Source organism: Platalea leucorodia (assembly GCF_965183815.1).
Source record: "Platalea leucorodia genome assembly, chromosome: 3".
Taxonomy (NCBI): domain Eukaryota; kingdom Metazoa; phylum Chordata; class Aves; order Pelecaniformes; family Threskiornithidae; genus Platalea; species Platalea leucorodia.
The window spans coordinates 49314396-49332004 of record NC_138825.1 but is presented as its reverse complement, the minus strand read 5'-3'; the positions used below and the strand labels follow the sequence as shown (position 1 = coordinate 49332004).

The 17609-nt window shown below is 45.9% G+C and overlaps 1 protein-coding gene across 1 annotated transcript in view; it reads right to left on the bottom strand.

Moving 5' to 3' along the window:
• FRMD1 (FERM domain containing 1) overlaps nt 1–13050 on the bottom strand; it is a gene marked incomplete at its 5' end in the record, with an annotated part of 30985 nt that extends 17935 nt beyond the window's left edge. Inside the window, 2 exons of the mRNA XM_082305986.1 lie at nt 7275–7365; nt 12955–13050. Of these exons, the coding sequence (XP_082162112.1) occupies nt 7275–7365; nt 12955–13050 (187 nt within the window). The remainder of the gene's footprint in view (nt 1–7274; nt 7366–12954) is intronic.
• Nucleotides 13051–17609: the final 4559 nt, after the last annotated feature.

Sequence of the window (17609 nt, the reverse complement as noted above, 5' to 3'; positions counted from 1 at the left end):
TTGCACAGCAAGCGACAGGAGCGGGATAACACAAGCACGGCACCCAGTCGCTCCCTGGGCTTCAGCAGTCCCAGGGCAGGGCGCTCGCTCCACTGCAGGCTCCCACAGCGGGACTGGGGCTGCTCCTGATGGCACAGCAGTGTTGGGTAAATCCTGTGTCGGTTCTGCCAGCACCACCGTGTTAAGCTGCCATCTTGTAAAGAGGGTAGGGAACCTGCACGGCTGTAAAAAGCTGTGGGGTCAGTTTTTCCTTCTCGCTCAGGAATGATCCCATGCCCAGAGGCGTTTAGGGAAATATGTGAATTATTCCTCAGCCTTGAGGGAAAGATGGCAACAGCAAGTGCAGTGATATACCCCGAGCCATCCCATCACACACGGATACTGGGACAGAAAGGGGAAAAGGATGACAGAGCAGATCCACTGTAGTAAAGCCATTTGTTACCCACACCCCACAGCCCCTATGTATCTCTGTCATATTAATTAGGTTAGAGAGATGACTCTAGGAGGGCCCAGATGTGAAGCCTGAGGACTCCAGGTCATTATCATGCCTACTGAGAGGTGCACATAAACCCCAAGAATAAGCTAGGCTGAAGGAGGAGGACACCTGGATGTATCAGCTCTCCCTGGGAGTCCCACTCCTCCCCGGCCTCAGCCCAGCATCCTCCCGTCCTCCCTCCCGTGCAAGAATGCAGTGCTGCATTCCTGCCTTAATGAAGTTAATATTGCTGGAATGTCAACCTGCAGTGTAAGCCTCCATCTACAAAAACAGAGGTATCTCCCTCCCCAGCCCTATGTGGGTTATGGGTTTTTTTCCTTAAACTGGATTAGTGGTGCAATTTAGAGATCTTTTGCCAGATGCTAAAACTGTCTCTGGTTTGAACACAAGCATCTCTAGCAGACATGAGGGCACCAAACTGCAGAACCTCAGCGCAGTGCTGTAAAGGACAGTATAGAAATGCACAGCTGGCTGCCTTTCCAGGGAAGTACATGTCCTATCTGTGGATCCAAACAGGGCTGGATACTCAGCAGGTACAAACTGTCATTGCTTCACTGGCCTCAGCTGAAGTACAACTGAAAGGTACCAAGAAGCTGGCTTAGAAGCACGCACACCTGCAAATACGCACCCGTTCACCTGCAGCTACTGACACTGCATTCATGAATCTTGTCTCAGTGCTGTCAGTGAGCTTAAAAAATACATCATACCAGCTTCTCTTAAAAGGTTCCCTCATGTATGCGTGTACAGGTACCAGACCTGGCACAACACACCAGTACACTGCACTGCAGTCCCAGGAAACCCATCTGGACAGCCGGCTAGTTTGCAGTAACGCAATTTACACATTTCTCCCAATTTCAGCTTTTAAGAGCCCTCAAATGAAATGAAGTTTATGCTGTAAAAATCTCACTTCAGATTAAGCAGTCACCAGAAATGCAAACATTCAAGAGCTCCTACTCTGCAAAATTAGCTTAGCACATTTACATATTTAAGCAAATATAGGACGCGCATTGTTGCAAAAAAGTAATAGACCAGGTCTCCAGTCAGAAAAAAGTCACACAGTTCCAGTGAGTGATGCAGATTTACAATAGGCATTATTTCCACCGCAGGGAAAACGGGAATAGAAATTTATGTCTGTAATACACGGTCAAATCATTTCTGAGTCATTGTGACTCTAAAAGCCATTATTTTCCATTAACCAGTGCCTCCCCATTTCATTTTTTATGAAAGGTTAAGTTCACTGCAGAAAAGATAAGTAATGGTGAATGCCAATAACCTGTTCTCCTTCCGTGTTTGGGCTAGGAGAACCAAGAAATTCCACAGAGGTAAGTCTTATCCTACCAAGAGGCAGAGCTCAGACCCCACTGGCAGCCAGGAACATCCTATTAACTCCTTTGGCTGAGTCAAGTATATTTTAATACTGTAACTATTTAGACAGTCCACAAGATTAGGATTCAAATAAAATATGAATTAGTGCAAAGCCAAAGTTCCACATAGCAAGCATTTTCTGCCTTAAAGAAAAGGGAAAAAAAATTATCCTTGGCTATAGCGCTTAACTTCTCCCAGATGCTGCAAGAAGTCTTGTGGCAATACCACTATTTCCCTTGAGAAGCAACAGGAAAGAGACCGGGAGCAGAACAGAGGGATACTGGGGTTAGGGGAGAGCTACGGCTTAAAAACCACAGCGCTCAAAAATACCTCATAACCCATGCTGTAGACCTCACATAACCTGTTTAGCTTCCCTGGATACCAGCATGAATTTTTTTGGTTGTTTATTGAAGAAGAGCCAGCTACACACTCCTTTTGCATGTGGAGCTCCCCAAGCTTCAAAGTGCTGGTGGCCTGGGAACATCACTATCCACATGGAATCTGCTCCCGCCACCTCTACATAAGTTCTCTGTGCTCCTGGTGTTACCTTTCAAGCCAACAGAAAGAAACTTCATCCACTTTTCAGTAGCTGGTTGATTATTTTACTAAGGGGTTACTGGTATTTTACTAAGGGAGGTCCTGGCTGAGGTTGCTTTACCTGGGATGGAGAGAAGGTATATGGAGGGAAGAATAAAAGGGAGCCCAAGGTCGTGTGGCCATTAGGAACTGTTGAGGTCTGAAGACTGAGATAAAGGCTCAGTCATTCCTGACGATGGATCGCTACTGCAGGAATTTTATGTTGGCACCTTACAGTTAGCAACAAGGCATGCCCAGGCAAAGATCTTCAGACTTTTGGCAGTGTCACAGGGGATTCTTCTGCACAAGAAGAGCTGCAGAACCATTTCCAGCATTGCTCATCCAGGAGCAAACAAACCCCTTGCAATTCTCAGGCAGAAGAGCACTTGGCTGGATGTTGTACTGATGCCGAAGGAGAAACAACAGACAGCAGGTACAGGCAAAAAAATGCCTTCTTAGGAAGAGACCATGCAAGTACTTCCAAGGAGTATTATACACTTCTTGAACACCTGAACCCCTGCAGTTCCCTCTAGGTGGCACATTTCTGCACATGTTTTTCTTACATTGCATTTAACTCATTTGAGGTATGAAAGTCATTATAATGGAGTGGTATCTTAGGTTAGAATACAGAAGAAATTCATAAGGGAGATGCAACTATCCAAGCAGATTTAAGGGAGGAGAGGCAGAAGCAGGGATAGTGGGGAAGGACTGGGGAGTAATCATCAGAGGGTATTTTGGAGAGTTTCTGTTGTCATCTGTCTTCTTAAGAGACCTTTTGTTATAATAGATACCCACATAATATAAAGATAACATGGTAGCGTATTCTGTCTGTGAACTTCAGTACTGAAGGCTACACAGATGCAGAAGAGTTAACTGCAGACAGAGTGGTCTTGGCAGAGTTAACCACCAAGCTCCTTGCTAAGCATGCGCTGGGAGGCATGGGTCTGGCAAGGTGAACAGCCATAGCTGTAACAGCTGAAGGATGATCCTTGAGACAGGGGAGCTGGAGCAAAGGGATTTGGTTTTGTTAGAAAGCCAGCTTGACAAACTGGTAAGAGGACACAGAGAGACAGCAACTGGGTGTAGGAGCTGCAGGCTTGCTCCTTCCCAATCGAAGGCTTCCATCTGCTTGGGTCAAGCAAGGTTTGCTCCTGGAAAGGAGAAGCCCAAGATTCAGGATTGAAGGGATCTGGCTTATAACAACAAAGGAGGCCTGGCTGTTCTAAAACAAAACTGATTGTCAGCAGACAAAGAAGACTGACTTGTGTCACTGCAAACACTTTCTGATAATGAGGGAAATCTCCCACAGGGCAGTAGATAAGGTTGACCCCGCAGGAGGAGCTGCAATATAAGACCCAGCTGCTGAAGCCTATGGAGCTAGGTTGAACCTAGCAGGGTTGCAGGGTCTTTCACAGAGCAAGCTACAAGGAAAAAATACACTTCAGCAGCAGCAGCATGCAAGGTATAGCCTGCTTGATGATCTGTGACAAAACTAGAAGAGCAACATGTTCCAAGCTTTGTGCCAGTGTGGCCTCCCATTAATATACACTCCTGAACTAAATTTTCAAAGCAATCACCTTCTTATAGATGCAAGCATTTTTCCCCCAAACACGGTTGGTTGAAGTGGTTTTCATCTTGAGAATAAAAAAAGCTCAAGAGCAGAAGGGGTGAAAAATGCTCTTCTGCCACCATTACTGTTACCTTAAATCCTGAAGCTTGCCCTCAGCATCTGTAACAGTCAGAAGTGAAGGCAACGAATTTAGGCAACGAATGCTGGAAGACATGTTCCAAGACCTACAGCTTAGATCTCGCAGCATTCACAGTTTGCAGTTTGCACGGGGCTTTGTGGTGCTGTTTTAATTTCTGTCACACTTAGGGATTAAACTTCTGTTTATGATTAAGGACCCCAACCTCTCCCCCTCACACACATACTTACTATGAGACCAACTGAGCATTAGTCTATCTGTACAATGTCTGCAGGTCAAATGAGCTCCTAATCCAGATAATCCACCCAGTGTGATTGGTTACAATTCTGCAGAAATCCTTTAATTTTCATTCTCTTGCCACTGCTGACAGTCAGGGTTTTGTTGACAAATTAGCAGCAAGGTAATGGATGCAGGTGGATTAGAATACCTTGTTTTGCATGTGGCAGCATCAGACTACCAAAAATAAATACACATTAAAAAAACGGGAAATATACCCTTATTAAAACAGGGCAGTTGTTTCTTAAAAAATTACATCTCAGAGCTGCAGCACAGAGAGGTGAAAGCATGATGCAGAAGAATACTTTGGTCTGAAACGCAGACGCTTCATCTCTAGTTTTCGGACATCTAACCTGCCCTTGCCTCACAGACCAGCCCCACGCCTTCCCTTTGCAGCCTCTGCAGGACGTACACCAACTTGCTGCCCCGCCAAGGCAGTTGACTTAAGTACCCACAAGACAACCCTGGGCAATGCAAAACTTACCCAGGCCTCCTCACAACCTGACTGGTCTGCTTCTCTTTCTTGAGTTGATAGCTTGCCATGAAACCAAAAATCCCTGAAAAGCGGGCAATGCCTTAAAGGCTACTTCCAAATGCCAGAGGTGGAGAGTGCTACATTTGCAACAGAAGCGAGACCTCACTTACCACTGGCAGCAAGGGAGATGATCACCAGTCTGCTGGCCAAAACAGGGGGGTGGGAAATCAAGTTGGGGAACAGAAAACCAAAAGACTTCCTTTGCTACAGCTCTACCGTAATAAACCTGGAGCTATTTTAAAAACAAAATAAAATAAAGAAAACTCTAAAACCCACTGCACAAGACTCCAGTCAGCAGCTTACTGGACTTTCACAGACTAAAGGTAGGGACCAAAGGAAGCAATAACAAACAGACCAGGTTTGCTCCCTCTCTCGAGAGCGTGCTGCAGCCTTCCCAGTGGCTGTGGCCATTCAAGCCGAGAAACTCACTGCTGACACTTTTCTGTTGTCTGGCCCCAACAGTTTCTTAAACAGAGGCACAAACAAAAATAAATCTCCTCCTCATCCAAAATCCTGACACCTGCCTGGGTGGCAGAGGGAGATGGCTGTCAGGAGGAGCCAGGGTGAGCACGAGGAGCCTTCAATGAAGCAGCTTTACAAACTGAGCCACAGCAAGCAGGAGTGAGGAATAGTCAGGAAAACAAAACAAAGCAAAAAGAGAGGTTAATTCAGGCTACTGGGCTCCTGCAACTCTTTTCTTTGACATTTTTCTAGGAGCTTGGCAAAGAATTAGCTTCTCCAAAAAGGAAGAACACTTCTGTGAAGCAAGAAGAAGATTGTTTATGTTTAAAGCTATGGGCAATATACATTAAGGACTAGTCAGCACAGCTGTATTGTGCTCTTTGGGTTGGGGTAGTTATACTGCGTTTCCAACAGGCTGAAAGGCATCTGCTGCAACAGGGTGTTTTGTGGCCAGAACTCCTGTGCTTGACAGGGTGAAGGAAACTGCTCCACACAAAAGTTAGGAGGGAAGGAAAAAGCCGGGTACAGAAAACATGTAATAAGATAGATATGAAGGGGGAAAAGTGAAAGAAACACAAGGAGAACAGGAGAAGAGCACATAACTCAAAGAAAACGGGAATGAAATTGCCCTGTCTTAGAGGTGAGGACAGGAGCTCCAATTTCACCCAAGAGGTCCTGCAAGTGGAATAGGCAAAAACTGGTGTTATAAAAAGGTGGTGGAGGGGGGTACTCACAGGAACACAGTCGATTTGTGAAAAAAGTTAAGAGTATTCAGGTCTTCCTCACATTAAAAAAAAACTGTGCTGGTTTAAATGCACAGATATATTTGTTAGCTACCAGTTTAGTTACATTGATGGAATCTCTTGGAGACTCTACAAACCTTAGAGATAAACAGCTTACGCTGGTCTTAGTTTAGTGCTGTGCTCAGAAAGAGCAAAAGTTCTTAAAGAGTGAGAGCAGAAAGGAAACGAGACAAGTAAACTTAAAAGAAACTATTTTATCCCACATACTCATAAGACAAAAGAAACCTTATTTAGAAGGACTCATAAAAGACTATTCTCATTTCAATGAAACAGTATCCAGAGTTGCAGTAGTAAATAATAACACACTAGAGAAAAATTTGGGGGGGGAAGAAAAGTCCTTCCCACACTTTTGGAGATGTAGGGAGGCAAGATAAAGAGGACAACAAATCCGTTTCTAATTACTAAGAGTTTGGGAGGGGTGGGGGCACGCCAATGCACACACCTTCCTAGAAATGTAATATCTCCTATCAGTTTACTCCTTTAAGGCATCATCTTACACTGTTCCCTGGTCAATACTAAGCCGTAGGACCAAGCAGGCTGGACTTCAACCCACGGACTAAGAAGTTTTACACTTCCCATGCGATACTTCAAAACCCAATATCCCCCACACATGCATTCAGTCCCCTCAAACCATCTGAGTTTCCTCCCCCTGGTGCCACATTCTTTGCATGTGACTTCAGAAGATAAGTAACACTTTCAGCCCCAAAGTCCTTTTAAAATTCACCTCCTGTTCAACTACTGACAGTCTTGAATTCAGTGACAAATATGTTGGCTAGCAACTCAGCTACAGGAGAAAAAGAAAACCCCACAAAGAGGTGGAACATAAGAACAAAGGAGGAGAACAAAAGCCCCCCCTTCTCCCAATTTGTCTGCCCACATACCAAAGATCAAAAGAGCTCCAAGAAGCCTGTGCATAATCTACATACTTTGTGACCCTATTACAATCAAATTGCCCGCAGGCACGGCTGCTGTGTATATATGCACACACTGTAAATACACAAGCGGGTCTGTGGACATTTGCCAAGTCATTTACTCTGTGCATTGAGTTTGCTTACTTTTAACAATGCTGAGGCCAAAGAAGTGAGGCTCTTTAATCTTCACTAAATCACAAACTTGCTGAAAGAGCTCCTGTCCAGTGGCTTTGACCTGAAAGAAACAACCAATCCAATGTTAAGGATGGCTCACACACCTGGATGGAGCAATTCTCCTTCTTTACATTAGCCAATATATTTTTGGGTACCACAGCAAAAAACCCCCCACATAACAAGCTTTATTTTCAGTATTATTATTGCTATTATCACAGAATAATAATCAACATGTCATTCTCCCTCCTTCACAGTGCAAAGTGGCTCAGCTCAGTAAGACATGAATTTAAAGTTTCCTATCTATTGGCATCTTTGTACAAGAACTTGGAGCACTGCCGGAGCCCTAGTTTTGTGCAGTACCTACCTGGCTATTTAGAGGTGCTCTTACAGAAAGCGTGTTTGTAATCATAGAAATGAACATACTACTCTCTTGCCGATTTTTTTTTGAGCAGTTAAGAGAAAAAACAATAAATAAAACTTTCCTTCAGGAGAACTAAAAACAAAAGTACACAAACAAACACAAGACTGCGTGGTTTGAGCAGAAATAGATCGTGGGTTAGAGATGAGGTTGCTCTGTACCCCACACAGAAGAGCTTGTTCTGTCCCCTGCTGACTCCTGGTCACACAGCAATTAACATCTTCATCTTCTGAAGCTGTCACCAATGGCCTATAAGCTCTTGCCCATTTCCATGCCACACAGAGATCTTCCAGTACGCTTGCCCCCCGTAACACTGTGCATGCACTGAGGAAGCACTGCGAGAGCAGAGCTGCCAGCATACGCTCCCACGCGTATGGGGACCAGAGGCTGGGCAGTATTTGCCAGCACGGCACAGCGTAAGAGAGCGCCGTGATGCTGTGGCACAGCTACCGAATGTACTGTTCTAGCAGGGCTGCTCGGAGCATAGGCTCCTCCAGCAAGAGCGTGATTCTGGCTACCTGCATGTGCAGACCTGGATGTGTACTATGATCAGAAAATTCCCCCACTAAATGTCCCCCCACCTATAGCCTCTTTTCCTCCACCCCAGGAGCACTGACACACAGACAACAAGAGGCACAAACAAAACCCCTCAGCCCTCAGAGGCACAGGGGAAGGAGTTTTGAGTGAGAGCGGGTGGGGAGAGCAGAACACCACCAACACAGAGAAGCTCAGCTCAGCCCTGGGTGCTCCCAGCTGCAACTGTGAAATGGGCCAGAACCTCCAAATTTGGTATACCACTGATGGACGATGCAGATTAGCAGGAGCAGCTTTCCCAAGGGGGGATAGTGCAGTGCTACCTTCACAGCAGCAAAGATGACGGGGCAGAAGTCAACTACTGAACTCTCCAACAAACTAATACCACCATCAAACTAGTCGCCACCATAATTCTTCAAACACTTTTAGTGCAGGCGTGCCACACTCCCCAGAAACTGGCTGCGCTCCCCTCCCTGCCCCAGGATGTACCATGTCACCAGACATGGACAGTGGGAAACTGGAGGTCATTTAAGTACTCATTTTCTTCTGCTTGACAAGGCATCACTAGCCAGCCACTCACTACCACTTTATCGGGAGCTTTGAAAACTGCGCTACAGCAATACACAGACGCGTGTGCATATATGTGCTTTGGGAGGGGAGCAGGTAGTGCACAGTTCTGATAAGACCCAAAACCACACCTGGGTCTTATTATGGGTTTCCATGTGAGACTGCACCCTTACAGTCTCACACCTAAATGCAGTATGTGCTCAGCCGCCAACAACATGCAGTTGGAAGGGAAAGTTGGGCATGGATCTGCCATCTTTCTCAAGGGAGCAAGCTCTGAGCATGTTCTCCTACGTGGGAAGGACTCGCTAAGGAAGAGGTGACCTACCCCTAGCCAGAATGGTTACGTGCATACAAAAGCCACTGGCAGCACAGGACTATGTAAAAGCTATACGATTAGATGAATTCTGTAAGTAAGCGGCATGCTTTCACACCTAAGGGAAGAAAAACCTGCTTTAAGATACTTAGTTCTAGAGAACTGAGCACTTCAATGTTTTGTGACACTCAGCTCTAAAGCAGTGATTTAATCAGATTTCTTGCACAGCAGGTATGTGAGCTACCACCTTGTCCATTCTCCTTTTGGCACTTCCCTTCTGTACCAAGTTTTACTCCCAGCCTTCAAGGCTATGCAATACCGATTACACTTGCAATCACTGTTCCCTCCTTCTGCCTTCCCCTCTGCAAAAAGCAACCAACGTTTCCCTTTGCATTTTTCACCTGTGCGCTTCTCTTTGGCCTTTCCTCCCTTTGCATATGGTTCCTGTGTCAAGCTCCATCCCAGACACGCCATGAATCATTCCTTCCCGATACTCATGTTTGCCCCATGTCAGATTCAGGGCTTCTTTACACATGAAATGTAGTCCATACTGAAGTGGACTGCAAGTTTACAGAAGGTCACTGCTACTCCAGGGTCATTCTCCATGCAAATATTCATGCGTATTGGTTACCTATCTCTATTTTTCTTGGTCCATATGCTTTAAAACATCAGCTCCGCTGCTCACAGAACAAGGGAAAGACTGCAGACCTACGCTTGCTGTTCACCAACACACAGGACCTCATCAGACTTCCTCCCCTCCAAAAATTTCTGCTCATGCTCCCACCCTTTCTCCAGCAGTTAGGCAAGGAGCAACATCTGCTATGGCTGCTTCTGAACTACCCAAACACAGGTAGGGTGGCTGCCTGCCCTGCTCCCCTCGTTGGCAGCTGGACCTTCGCTAGCATAGGTCTCTCTCCTTTATTCAGCTGCTACCACCCCAGAAAATTTTCAGAAACCTAGTCATAAAAACTAACTGATGTTGATCAACAGGCTCAAAACTATCTGGGAGATAAGCCACAATGCCGGCAGATAAACAAAACTGAACAAACTGGATACCACTCCAACATCTTTGGTGCAACCGATACAATTTTTAGTTGCACCATTCTCGCTCACAGCCAGCTTAAGCTTCCTGGTGCTCATACTCCATCTCCCCACCGGGGCTGCCTGGAGCAAGGCAGACTGCTTTGCTCTGTGCTCTGAAGTCCGTTCTCCCCAGCAGAAACCTGCCGCTTCGCCTTGCCGTCCTCAGGGCAGCTGGTGAGCTGCAGCACCCACTAGTTCTCCTCACTGCTCTGCTTCTCCTTGTGTTCACAGTTGGTTCCGGGAAGACAGTTTTCCTCATCACCACCCCCTCAAATTCATCTATACACCCAGAAAGGTGAACACCAAAATTAAGAGATACCAGATTACGGGGGAAGAGACTTTAAAATGGCTCCTGCTCTTCTCTTTTCAACAGCATTATCTGTGAAGGGCATAAGACAAACCCATTTTAAAGAGCAGCTTTCAATCTACATGTGACCACATAAAACACATATAGGTAAACTCTTATCTGGAAGGGTGGAATTTATATGGGAGGGAGGGAGAAAGGAATTACCTGCATAAACACTGTGCTTATCACAGGAAGGATCTATAATTTATTCTGCTGGAAGGATAACCATTCCTACCTACCTCATTGAGCTGCAAGCTTGTTTAGTATTTGCATTCCACACTGAAGAGGTTAAAAGGCTTTGGAAATCTTAAGTAGTGGCATTATTCTAATAAATGCACAAGTATCATCTGTGGTTGTGCTAATTAAATCTGGGTTCTACCAACATCACTAGAAAATTGCCTTGATGTTCCTTTAAAAAACAAGATCTCTCTAGCTGCGAAATCTTAATTTTTGTTGTTGTTTTGAAGGGGTGTTGTGGTAAAGACAGAAGCCAAATGAAAAGCTGGTTTTGGTGACTTGCCCAGCTGTAACAGGTCATGTTTCACTCTTTATGCAATTAGGACACAACTGTGCATTGAGGTCTCATGTTTTGGCCCAGGCAGCTATTCCCTTTCACACACAGGCATCTCCATGTACATATTTTCCCAACTTCCCAGCTGCCAAAGCAAGGAGCAGCAGACAAGAGGAGGGAAAATGTCTTTAAAAGGGCTACCAAGGGGTGCTGTGGCACGGACCCCTCCACAGGACAAGGGGGCGATGCTCAAGGTGCCCTGACATTTTGGAGGGGCAGCAGACAGGAACAGGACGGGGACACGGCATCTTCCCTCTGTCCCTGCCAGCACTCAATGCAAAAGACCATTTCTTATGCTTATTAAATACCCTGGAGGTATTTAGGACGCATAGATGTGGGCACTTAGGGACACGGTTTAGTGGTGGACTTGGCAGTGTTAGGTTTATGGTTGGACTCAATGATCTTAAGGGTCTTTTCCAATGTAAATGATTCTATGATTTTATGATAAACTGCAGGTATCCAGGATTTACTGTATGGTCTAAGCGCTGCCTAAACTTAATACGGTGGAGCATGACCCAGCGGTGGAGGAATAGCCATGTGCCTCGCTCAGGCATGGGCGCAGCAAGGAGCGGTGACAGCATCAGCCCTGCCAGCACACTGCCCTCCTGCACACCAGTCCACACCTTCCCCGCAGCAGGGCAGGCTCTGCTATCTCGGATCTTCAGCCTCCCTGATAAAAGCTATGAGAAGGTGAGATTTAGGGTCAGCTGCAACAGGCCATTACCCAAGCCTGCACACCTGCCACCAAGAACTTAATTAAATAATCATTTTATGGCTTGCACAAAAGCCAGCAGATTGCAAAAGCTTTCTGGGGCGGTAGATGGGCTGGGTTTGAACCAGTAACCTAGAAGCCCCAGAGCGCCCCAGATTTCACTGTTAAAGCCTTGTTCCATCCAGCCCTTGTGGCTCTTTCAGTTAATGATGCCACACTTAAGCACAGCAGGTAGGAAAATTCCTACATGGATTTTGAAGATTAGCATGCATAGTTTCAAAAGCCATAGTTTCAATCAAGTGCTTAAAATAACAGTTCACCTCAACTATCTTCTCTCCCCCTCATCGCAGAGGGGGGAAAAAAAACCCACCCAAAACAAAGCAAAACCTCCCCAGCCCACACATGAGTGCACGCACACGCTCACAAGAGAGCACTTATCTTTGAGGCTAGCTTGTTGTCTGAACATGAAGTGCCTCTGTCAGCTCAGTTTCTCACCAGTTCAAGGAGCAGCCGGTGTTGCACAAAGAGGCACCGTGCCATGGTGGTCACCGTGCCACACTGGGCTGCCAGCTGACCTGGCTCTGCTGTCACTTGTGCACACACACTTAGGCATTTGAAGCGGTGATCAAAGAAACAAAGCAACTTACCTCTAGGTTTTTTTGTGTACAAGTACTCAAAGGAGGGAGAAAAACCCTGAACGGTTGTTTACTCTGCCTTAGAGTCTTTGAAGAGATCTGCAGACTACCAACCAGAAATAGCTAAAACGCCAGAAAAACGGTCATGCGTTGGACATGCTTGCTAACTCGTCAAGGCATTTCAGATTCAATTTTATAAAAAATGCCTAGATTATTATTAGCGGCAAAAACACTGAGAAAGAATTAAAAAAAAGGAATAACAACAGAAAAAGAGCAGAGGGGACCCCCAGTCCAGAAACACAACTGAGACTTTTAAGGAACTCTGCAAATGACTTGAAGCTGCCCAATTAGGAAACATAGCACCAATTACCCTAAGCTGGCTAATAGCCTTTCGGTCAGGAGACCGGCACCAGGCTTTCGGGAGAACAATGGGAGCTAACAAAACTGAACCGCGACCTCCCGGCCACTCACCCCAACAGCCAGGCTGAGCTGCTCCCGGGTGGGCAGGAAGACGCAGACGCTGCGGCTCTCCGGCTGCATCCTGCCGGCCAGCAGCGCCCGGCTCATGGTGGGCAGCTCCGTGGGGGCCAGGGTCTCCTCTCCGGGCGTGCGTCAGGCTCCCTTCACCCCCCACACCTGCCGAGAAGGTGAGAGCATCAGTGCCACGCTCCTGCCAGCGCTGGGAGCAGCCTGCAGCACGTGTTTGATGGGATGTTTTCCTCCTTGCTGTTAAAAAAAAAAAAAAAAACACTCATCCATTTTAGGGCACCATAGCCAATGTTTCCACCCGCGTCGCAGCACAAATCGGGCAAAGTCAACCTTTGAATAGCCCATGAGTCCCAGGAGAGTGCCATAAAGCAATTGGATCTCCTTAGAATAACAAACCAGACTTCAGGTTTCGAGACACACGTAAGTGGTAAGGCAGGTGACACCATGGACCGCTTCATGAAAATGCCCACGAGGGAGGGGAGAGTGCCCTGTCCTTCAACCGGGTACCTCGCTCCCACCCAAAGCGGAGGCACGTGTCAGTGCAGTGGACTTCTTCTGAGCTGTCTTCCCCCTCTCCCCGCTCCTAGTCCCTGGGAAACTGATGAACTCAAATCCTCTACGCCTTAACTCAAAGGAGGAGGTGTAACCACATAAACTCGCAAGGCTGAGCTGCTGTTCTGTACTTTTTGTGAGACGAGAACTGCCAGCCTCCTCCCGAAGGCTGAGCCCAAGCTGCACAACCATCTTAGAGCTGAAGTTACCATAATAACAGAAATAAGAGACAGAAATTCAATTTATGCCCAAAAGCACAGTAGCCAACATCATCTTGACATTATAGCTAGGTTAGACAAGTTTGCTCAGCAATTTGTGATGTTTTATTTACAGCCCTCTGCTCTGACACTCCCCAGGGTAAGGAAGCATCCCATGGCACCCGACGAATCCGGAAGGAAGGGAGGAGTCCCCTCGAGGGTAGGTTAGGGATGAATGCTGGCAGAGACCTGAACCGGCAGGATACCAACCAGTTACGGGGTCTGCTCTATCCCCGCACAAGATCTGATGCGGGCCAGCAGAACCTGGCTGCCCCGAAGTCACCCTGGCACGACTCCCTTTGGCCAGCAACACCCAGACAGCCATCACTGGCACAGCAACAGCGGTGCTGCTGGCTGATGCCCGCCTGCAAAGCCCCCTGTGCCCTCGGGGACGGGCATGCACCCCAGCAAGGGCAGCCAAACGCACCAGCTCTGGCGGCGCTGCCCTCTCCCACCACCGGTGGCACAGGTTGCCTGTGGGGGAGAGGCTGTGAAGGGATGCAAGGGCTTTTCCTTCACCCTCCAAAATGGATTCAAGGATGAGGGATCATAAGCAGCAAGGAAGAAGGTCACGTTATGTTAACACACGACATACATACATATATGTACACATGCACGTGTGCGTTACATGTAAGTTTTAAAAGCATTTGGTATTTAATATTACATTTGTCCTGTTTCAGGGGAAAAACATGGCGAAAAAACTCTTGTGTGGGAGATGGAAAAAGCAAACTGCCACGGGAAAACAAAGTACAGTACAGAAAAAAGAACTTGGATTTACCCCTCTCCCTTCAATTCCGTGCTCAAGCATTATTGTTATTTTTTTTTTAATCAAATACAAGTAAAAGATCTATAAGTGACCTTTTGCAAGTACAAAAGCTGTTCCATGCACCTCCTTCCCTGAGCCAGCATATACAATGCTCCTTAGTAACACATTTTTGATACAAGTTCTTTATGCAGAGCATCTCTTATGAGACAGAAGTACAAAAAATTGCATTTATTGTATTAATGAAAAGAGAGGGTTATTAAAGGCTATTATTATCACTTTTTTCAAAATCAGAATTTAATTAAACAAGAACTATAAGTTTTAAAAAGAAGATTGCTCTAAATTATAAGCACACAGGAAAGACATTTGACTTCCTGGGACAGGTGAGAGCTTCTATTGAATGAAATATTAAGAGAAAAACTCTGATTTATCCTCTTCTATCAATATAATTATATTGGTGAGCCCTCTTAGGCTCCAGGCTACACACTACTAACAGCTTTATATAAATTACAGATGTCTACAGAATGACTCAAGGGCAACAGGTCACCATCATTATTGCCAGCTGATGTCATATGCACCATAAACTTTATCATCAACAGCGTAAAGACCTTGGAGTATGAGCTCAGGCTTTCCAACATAAGGAGGTTTGTCTTAATTGTCAAACCGCTGCCCTGGCTGGTAAACATTCCCACGCGCAAGGGGAGATCACGTTCAGTGAAGACATTCACGCAGCTCCTAACAGAACTGAAAACAAGACAAAGAAGCAACCGTGAAAAACATGTGCACACAGTTTTTCGTGGATACCTGAAGAAACTGAATCCCGCTTCCCCATAGCCTCCATAAAACAAAGCTTCTGGTAAGCTTTTCCTCTGGTCTCACACCTGCTTTGTCCATTTTGATTTTTAAGAGAACAACTGCGCACCCCGGGAGCAAGGAAGTGAGAAAGGACAGGGAGAAGGTGTTTTTCTTCTTACATTTTAAAACAAACGACCTTGTGGACCCCACCACAGCAGGTACGAGGTTAAAGAAGCAACGTCCTTAATCTGAAGGGGGAGGTCAAACAGAAGCCCAGCTCAGCCTTCTCTTCTTCAGAGGTATGTTAGGATGTGATAAAACTTAATGAATCATTAACTTGCTAGCATTGCATGTTTACAATTTTTTTTTTTTAAAAAGAAAAGTTGTGAGCCAAGAGTAACTGCCCAATGAAAACAAGTGGCCAGAAGGAATGCTCTTACTTAAACATACACAATTTCAGACTGCCCATATGCCATTCTTTTGTTTACCACAGATTCCAACCTCTTAACCTCAATTAAACCCTAAAAGCTCCAGCAAATGCACTGCAGATGAATTAATAAAAGCTGAAGTCAATCATCGGCCTCTGGGACACCCTACAGGTTGTTTGGTTTTGTTGTTTTGGTTTTTTTTTTGTTTGGTTGGTTGGTTTTGGTTTTTTTTTTTTTTTTAAATAACATCACTTCATGTTTCAGGTCCCGGAGGAGTGCATTTTGAGAGGTAATTGCTTGGTCAAAGGCCCCGCAGTCTATCAATGAAACAGTCAAAGGCACTATTTATTTGTATTCTTCTGCTATCAGTCAGGAAGCTTATTAGTGCCCAAAGTGATGGCACAGCTTATTTAGCACTGTTTATTTTACCTAAACGCACGTGCAGCGAAGCTTTGGAAAACATGCCTGTCATTAATTTCAAGGCTCCTCTGATTAAACAGCTCAAACATGGCGATAAAAACTCATTAAGAAAAACCCTAATCTTTGCCTCCTCTCTCCATAGCCCCATGAGCTTCCTCCCAGCACCAGAGCAGAACCTCAGCACTTGCTGGGTCAAAGCAGGAATTGCTGAGGTTTCCCGCAGCAAGAAGGTAAGAGCGGCAGAGCCCTCCGAGGGCGGAGGAAGAGGAGGACTGTTCGCTTTGGTTATCAGGTTATCATCAGGATGGCTAGCTAAACCACCTCACACAGCCCATGTACACAGCGGCATAAGGATGACCTGCCACCTCTGAATTTGAGGCCATGCCACGACCAGCCCATCTGGAAGCAGGTCTCATCCAAACAGCATGTGCATTTGCATAGCCTTGTAAGTGCCGCTGCATCTTACGCATCAGTGTGTGGGACGACAGCGAATTGGGTCCTAATCCTGATTTCAGCATCTAGGTACTGCCACAACCACATCTCAAGGGGATAAAGCAAATAGATGAACAAGCAATCACCTACCAACTCAAAGCAGCAAAACAGAACAAAGTCCTCCTCTATCGAGAAAAAAGCACAGGTAATTCTGTGCTTCTCTCAAAAACACCTGGAAACATGCTTTGTAAGGTTTTTTACAGTAAAACATCTTAAGAAAGCTGGTTTTGCTAGAGCTGACAGAAAATGAGCATTGAGCATCTTCCTGATGAAACCTCACCAGAGTGGCCCTACAGAGTCCCATCAAAAACTGTCCAAAAACGTTAAGACTTTTCTTAACATTTTCCAGACATTATCCAGAGATGTCTTAGGCTTCTAAGACAACTAGACTCTTAGACTGCAGTTTCACAATCAGCTTAAGCAGCTTTAATCAAGGCAGTCCTGCAGCAAGACAGACAGACAACTGCCTGGAAACAGATCTGCCTTTGGCAGCAACCCACATTTGGGCTGCCTCATACTCATGATGAAACGTGGCCCTAAAACTGAGAACCCCCCTCACCTTCCAGGTATTTTGTCCCCTCAGAGGCATACTGTAGGGCACCAGTACTATCTGCAAAACAGAGTTATAAAGAGCCTGAGCAAGTAAAAGATGGAATGATGGCATATACTTGCCTTTCCCAGCAACTTTAAGACCCCACCCACCTCCTTTGACTATCCTCCAAGATGATGCGAATTTCTCTGGAAAGATGCATCAATCAGGAGGGAAGGAAAAAAAAAGTTGCTTGTCAGGGCAGAAAACAAGACTGAAGCTAAATAGCTTTATGTCACGGCTGCAGATGATGTGAAAAGTGCCACCTGCAACCAACAGCCAGGACAAGCCACAGCAGCAGGTCGTGTCCTGCAGCGAATTCCCAGAAGCCCATTGACTTT